General features: G+C 56.4%; 1 protein-coding gene across 1 annotated transcript; it reads right to left on the bottom strand.

Moving 5' to 3' along the window:
* Positions 1 to 1,020: 1,020 nt before the first annotated feature.
* On the bottom strand, positions 1,021 to 4,986 carry LOC131214246 (uncharacterized). Its single transcript, XM_058208623.1, is given in 3 exon segments — positions 1,021 to 2,385; positions 2,387 to 4,905; positions 4,974 to 4,986. Coding segments are annotated over 3 exon segments (3,897 nt in total).
* Between the last annotated feature and the right edge of the window lie 2,443 nt (positions 4,987 to 7,429).

Raw genomic sequence — 7,429 nt, 5'->3', positions numbered from 1 at the left:
CCACAGCGACCAGAGCCAGGAGGCCATCAGGAAACTAGACTAAAATTGAGCGTTTGAAAGTGAAGAATTGAACCCTTACCTGCCTTAAACGCAACGGTTTCGCGCACAGTTTGTTGTCAAACATATTTGAACTTCCGTGCCGACGAATTCCGTGAAGATTCCTGTAAAGCGCAGTAAGCGGTTGTATTTGTTTGGATCGGTGTTTTGCCCGATGAACGAAGTGTATTCACAAAACAAGCGGCGCCGCGTCGGGCTAGGGTCGGATCCCGACCAGGAAAACAATGAGGACGACTTTTTCGGCACGCAATTTTCCGTGCCGGCGTCGCAAGCACCAAGTCAGCGTCGGTACCTCTCGCAGCGTAGCAATCTGCAACGGTCGCAGGTGGTCCGGACGGGCCGTCGACCACCGGCAAACTACTATGAAAGCGTGCTCCACATGTCCGGCCTGAGCCTGGAGGAACCGGGTGGTGCGGTAGTCCTCAAGTGCGAACCGATCGTGTTTATGCACAAACTAAAGAGCGTCCTCCGTACGAATGCCGATTACCCGGCCAACATCGATCGCTTCATAGCCGGCATCGAGGCTATCACCGCGGGCAATCGAACCAACTTTTCGAAGCTGCTCTTCGCTGACTTGCTGTTGAAACGTGTCGGATCTGGTCGGGCGCGCACTTGTTGCGCTCTTCCGAAGGCATGCCGCGGAAGGTGACAGAAAGAAAATCGTGTAAACTCCTTACAGCTATTTTCGGGAAGCAACGGGTTGAGATCTGGCGTGTCCATTCGATGGCAGTGCTAGCGGACAATGTAGATGTTAGATGTCTGGCGAAGAAATCGGCGGCCAACCGACTATATAGAATATCTGTTCGCAGAACCTTTTGATTCAATTGGACGGGATGGTCGCGGTGATTGATTGAATTGCCAGAAATGCATCCCAGCCATCTTCGATTGCGAAGAATTATGACACTTGCGGAAGCAGAGAGGGAAACGATTGACTTCATTGGCTTTATTATCTCGCAGTCGACTCTAGGGTTCTAGGACACACTCGGAGTCATCCGGATCCACGCAATCTTGGGCCGCCTCACTGAACCATAGTCCTGGTCCGCACACCGATGGGTAGCCGGTGTCGTTGACACAAACGTAGAACTGCGTGCAACTGTACGGGCTGGCCACGTACCGTCCGTCCGGTTGCCCTTCGCAGATACCGGTTGTCGGTTGGGCCGTGGTCGATGGTTCCCGCGTGCAGTCGACGTTCTCCGGATCGTCGCAGTCCTGGAGCTCCTCGTTGAACCACTGGCCGGGCGGACAAAACGAAGGTGTTCCCCCCTCGTTGTAGCAGGTGTAGAACAGGGAGCAACTGTCCGGGCTGGGCACACGCAGACCGTCTGCCAACCCGTAGCAGATACCGGGAGTCGGCACAGTGGTGACCGTATCCGCACACTCCGCTTCATCGATCGGCACGCACTGGAGCCGATTACGGTCGAACCAGGTGCCACCGGGACACGCGAGCGAGTAAGGATAATAGTTCACGCACACGTAGTACCGGCTGCAGTCGAGCGGATTCGGAACGTACGTCCCGGCTGGCACGTTGTCGCAGATACCCTGAATCGGGGACGGGGTCGTCGTGAGCCCGTTCGGGCACTCGACCTCCAGCGGGCTGGCACACGTTTGGCGTGATTCGTCGAACCACAGCCCCGCGGCACAGCTCTGCGGGAAGCCAACCTGATCGACGCAGATGTAGAATCGATTGCAAAACACTGGGTGGAGCACCTGGACGCTATTGGTCAGCCCTGTGCAGATCCCGTCGGTGGGCAGTGGAGGCGGCAGTACACCGTGCGGTTCGCACTCCACGTTGTCCGTCGAGTCGCAGACCTGCCGGCGCAGGTCGAACCACTGATCGTTCGGGCAGATCAGCGGGTACGGGATGCCGTTCACGCACTGATAGTAGCGATAGCAGAAATCTTCATCCTCGACGAACGAAAAGTCCTCCACGCCGACGCACCGGTCCCATGGCGAAGGAGCAATCGTCGTGGGCGACATCGGACACTGGACGTTCGCGATCAGATCACAGATCTGCCGGTCCTCGTCGTACCACAGCCCATCGGGGCAGATCTGCGCCCAACCGACCTGGTCCACGCACAGGTAGTACTGATTGCAGAAGTTCCAGTTACGCGTGAACTGGCCATTCGGAACGCCGACGCAGATGCCGGGCGTGGCGACCGGCGGTTCCGCTTGGCCCGGGCGCAAGAAACACTGCACGTTGGACGGCTCGTCACACACCTGGCGCTCCTGGTCGAACCACAGCCCGGCGCGGCAAATCATCGGGTACGGGACCCCGTCCTTACATTGGAAGTACCGGTAACAGTAGAACTCGTTGCGCAGTAGTCCCCCCCTCCTGGACGCCATCGCACACCTCGAACGGATCCGGTGTCGTGACGATGGGCACGAGTGGGCAGTACACCTGGCCCGGCCGGCCACACCGCTGGTACTGCGCATCGAACCAGAGGCCCTCGGGGCAGAGCAGCGAGTAGCCGATCTGGTCCACGCAGATGTAGTACTGGTTGCAGGCGCGCGGGTTCAGCGTCATCTCGCCATTCGGCACGCCGTCACAGATGCCGGGCGTGGCGGGTACGGTCGGTGGGGCCGGATTCACGACGCACCGCACGTTCGCCTGCTCGTCGCACACCTGGCGCTCCTCATCGAACCACAGCTCGCCGGCGCAGATCAACGGGTACGGCCGCCCGTCCACGCACTGGAAGTAACGGTAGCAGTAGTACTCGTTCCGAACGAAGCTGTAGTTCGGTGCGGTATCGCACTGGCCCCAAGGGTGCGGTGCAAGCGTCGTGGTCGTGGGCGGTCCCAGGTCACACGCCGTCTCCGCGACCGGCAGACAGGTCTGCCGCTCCTCATCGAACCACATGGCGAACGGACACACCAGCGGGAACCCGATCTGATTGTCGCAGACGTAGAACTGGTTGCAGGTGGTCGGATGGCGCACCTGGATCCGGTTGGCCACCCCGTTACAGATGCCGGCCGTTGGGGGCGGTCTGGTCGGGGGCTCGCTGATCACGCAGATGACGTCCTCCTGCGGTCGGCACTGCTGCAACCGATCATCGAACCACTGCTCGTTCGGGCAGATCATCGGGAAGGGCGAACCGTTCACGCACTTGTAGTACCGATAGCAGTAGCTATCGTCCCGGACGTACGCATTGTTCGGAATGCCGGAACACCGAGCGTACGGGCTCGGTGTGGTCGATGGACGCTCCGGCGCCAGTCCACACTCGACCGTGCCCGGTTCGGAGCACGTTTGGCGCTCCACGTCGAACCAGAGCCCCAGCGGGCACACCAACCGCCAGCCGGCCTCGTGGATGCAGATGTAGTACTGGTTGCAGTACTGCGGATTCGCTTCCAGCTGCCCGTCCGGGGCGTCGATGCAGATCCCGACCGTGGACGGGGGCCGCACGACCGGGGGCGGCGTCACCTCGCACTGCACGTACCGCTGCTCGTCGCACACTTGGCGTTCGCGGTCAAAGATCAGGTCACCCTCGCAGATCATCGGGTACGGCGTGCCGTCGATGCACTGGAAGTACCGATAGCAGTAGTTCGGATGCCGCACGTAGCCGTACCCTTCGACACCGTCGCACATCGCCCACGGATCCTCCGGTGGCGGGGTCACCCCGTGCGGACAGTCGACCAGCAGGGGCGACACGCAAGACTGCGTGTCCTCGCTGAACCACAGGCCCGTCGGGCAGATCACCGGGATGCCGATCTGGTTCGAGCAGATGTAGTACTGATTACAGAATCGCGGGTGCAGCACGAGCCGCTCCTCGTACACCTCGTTGCAGATCCCGGGCGTCGGCACTATCGGTGGCGGGGGACCGTCGGCCACCTCACACTCGACCGTGGTGTAATCGGCGCACCGCTGGAGCCCCTCGTCGAACCATTGGTCCGCTGGGCAGATCAGTGGGAACGGGTAGCCGTTCCGGCACTGGTAGTACTCGTAGCAGTAGTACTCATCCCGCACGAAGCCCAGGTTCTCCACGTCGTTGCACGGGTTGTCCGGGCGGGGCGGTGGCAACGGTGGCCCCAAGGCACAATCGGTGGCCCCGGGCACGGAGCACGTTTGGCGGGCCTCGTCGAACCAGAGATTCAGCGGACAGTATTTGGACCAGCCGATCTCGTTGATGCACACGTAGTACTTGTTGCAGGCGGTCGGATTCGCCCGCATCGCGTTGTTGGGCGTCTCGTTGCAGATGCCCGGGGTCGGCGGTACGGGCAGGGACGGCTCCAGTACGCACTGCACATTCTCCGGCACGTCGCACAGGTCCCGCTCGGCATCGAACCACAGCTCCTCGGGGCACACCATCGGGTAAGGGAACCCGTTCACGCACTGATAGTACCGATAGCAGGCGTACTCGCTGCGCACCAGCCCGAAGTCGGGCTCGTCGCGGCACCGGGCCGCACCGGGGCGCCCATGCGGACAGCTGATGTCGGCCGGATCGCCACAGATTTGCCGGGCTTCATCGAACCACAGGCCCGTCGGGCACATCACCGGGAAGCCAATTTGGCCGACGCAAAGGTAGTACTCGTTGCAGAACAGCGGGTGCAGTACGAGCCGATTGTCCTCGGCGTCGTTGCAAATCCCCGGCGTTGGCGTCACCGTCGGGGGACGATCCTCCAGCTCGCACTCGACGACCGCCGGATCGTCGCACACCTGGCGGCCCTCGTCGAACCACTGGTCGTCCGGGCAGCGCAACGGATACGGACTGCCATCGATGCACTGGTAGAACCGGTAGCAGTAGTACGGATCGCGGACCAGCGAGAAATCGTCCGCCTCGGCACACGAACCCGTCTGCTGGGCACGTAGCGGGGTCGATGCCGCCACGGCCAGGGCAACGATCGTCCAGAGAACTGTAACCAACAAAGCAAGGCGGCGTGAGATCACGATGGTGCGTTCGATGTCTGGCCACATGACTTACCTTTCGTACCCATCTTGCTGGATTGCTTGCGGAAACACGCTCACTGAACAGCTTACTGAAGTTACCGGTCCACCGTCCGGGCCTTAAATACTGACCACCTTATCGGTCACCGCGAGCCGACGAATGCGATTTCGGACTTCAGGCCGATGGGCTACCTACCTCCTCACGTGCTACCATCCTTTGTGAGACCATCCGGCCGATCCCTGACCCTGGTCCTTGAGACGGTGCACTCTCGTGCGCTCTATTAGCCGTTAATAAACTACCGCCCTGGTAGCAACCTGAGCGGCCAGGAAGTAAAACGCTCCGTCCATTGCTTACGTAAGAAGCCCAATCGATCCAACCGTAGCCGGACCGGACGGGAGTAGTGCGAATGGCGAAAAAAGTGACCAATCGGCCACAATAAAGATACCGCCGGATGCACCCCCGAATGGGTTATTACTGGGTATCAGGGACAGCGCAAAGAGATGGATTTATGTGGCCATCGGCCCATTCTTGGAGCGAGAAGCGACTGGGCTATCTTTATGGTGGATCGGGTGGGTTACGTTCAAAGGAACGGTGGACCGCTGCTTAGGTAAGAGATACCGAGATAATGGGGCCCACCGGAATTGGGTGACCGGTTCCCGCGCAATGCATCCAGCGCTACGTCCTCGAGGTGCATGATTCTTCAAAAGTAGTGCCATCTTTACAGTCGCCCAGCGCTACGGGCGCTGACACACCGCTACACACGGGGGTTGGCCGAAATACATTTTCTATCGGCTCGCGCCTTCGCCTAGGAAGGATGAGCGATCGCAATCGGTCCCTCCGGCCTTGAAACACAGACCAGGGCCGGTTGGGGCACCAGCTGGTGCTCCGGTATCGGGCGCAACAGTAAAAAGGGCTTTACTCTGTTATTGTTGGAACAAAGCAGAAACACATCTACAGAGAAGAATGAATTTATGGTACACAACATAGGTTGCTTAGTTTGACAGTTTGAATCATGGATTACTATTCCATTTCCAACAGTTACAAAAAACGCGACTTTTAAGATGAAGTTTATTGATCTGATTCATTTTGTTGCTGCTTGTGAATTTCAAAATGCGTTTTTGTGAATGTTCATATGCTTATGCATGGTGTCTTTCGCATGGAACGCTTTGTCACAGACTCTACACTGGAATGGCTTCTCTCCGGTGTGCGTCCTTATGTGACTCTTTAGCTGAATTGGCCGTGCGATTTTTTTTGACACTACGGACACTGCTGGTGCTGATCCTCCTGCGTCGGCAACAATTGCTGCTCGTTAACTTTCGAGACAGATGGATGACAAAAATATCCTGAATCTTCCTCAGCACTAGGATCCTTTTTACTCAATGTAGGGCCTTCGGCGCCATGCGTGATACAAGAATTATTTTGATCTTTAATTGATACAGAGTCGCCATGGCACTTAATGATCTTTCCTGCCATAGAAGCTTCTCATTGAATCTTAAAGTTGAAAACGGAAGCATCCTTCTTGAGTATATTATGCTCATGTTTCCGATCTGCAACCGATAATTGTAGTTGTTGGTCGTCCATTGGTTCACGTTTCAAAATGGCTTCCAGCGATTCCTCCTCTGCCTCAAACAAATCGTCACGACGATAATAATCGCATACTAGATAAGAGGTCTCAAACACGCGGCCCGCGAAACTGTTTTGTGTGGCCCGGGCCCACATCCGCGGAGTATATTATTGCGTTATACCAGCAAAATAGACAGCAATAAATCACAAAAAATGCTTCTTGTCGGTTCAGCTGCCGGCATTGAAGTGACTGATACGATTTATTTAATTTAATTTAATTAAAATAATTTAATTTTAAATAATAGATCCAAAAGGATCTATTTTCGGACGGATCAGAACTGGTGGGTGAACGCGAGATCACAATCAGACCACGCTTCTTCGCGCGTTAGGTTGGGTTGTTTTGCCGCGGATAGTGACTCGAATGCACTCGTCGGTGTACTTATTACTCTCAAATGAACAACGCCCGTACCAGTTCAGCGCATAGTGAACACAACTTTTTATACGCCCAATTGAGCCTTTACAAAAGGCCTGTGAATAAAGAATATATCGTGTTTTTGTATAATCTACTGTGCGTACGATTTTTGTGGGTATTAAATTAAACGGTAAAAGTGTTTTCGGTGAACAATGAGCAATCGCATTCCTGCCCCTCCGGCCTTACCACAGAGGCCACTGCCAGTTGGGGAATCAGCTGGTTCTTCGGTATCGGGAGCAACATTACAAACGGATTTGTTCTGTTAAAAAATATGCAATTTTTCAGGACAGTTAAACTTATTGATCTGATTCAGGTAGTTGTTGCTTGTGAATTTCATAATGCTGTCGCAGCCCCTTGTTCTAGTTCGTTTTTGTGAATGTTCATATGTCTATGCAGGATGGCTTTCGCACGGAACGCTTTGCCACAGTCTTTACACTGGAATGGCTTCTCACCGGTG

This window comes from Anopheles bellator, unplaced genomic scaffold (genome assembly GCF_943735745.2).
Source record: "Anopheles bellator unplaced genomic scaffold, idAnoBellAS_SP24_06.2 scaffold00363_ctg1, whole genome shotgun sequence".
In the NCBI taxonomy this organism is placed as follows: domain Eukaryota; kingdom Metazoa; phylum Arthropoda; class Insecta; order Diptera; family Culicidae; genus Anopheles; species Anopheles bellator.
The sequence above is the reverse complement of the archived record's forward strand: the minus strand, read 5'-3'. Positions and strand labels throughout refer to the sequence as shown.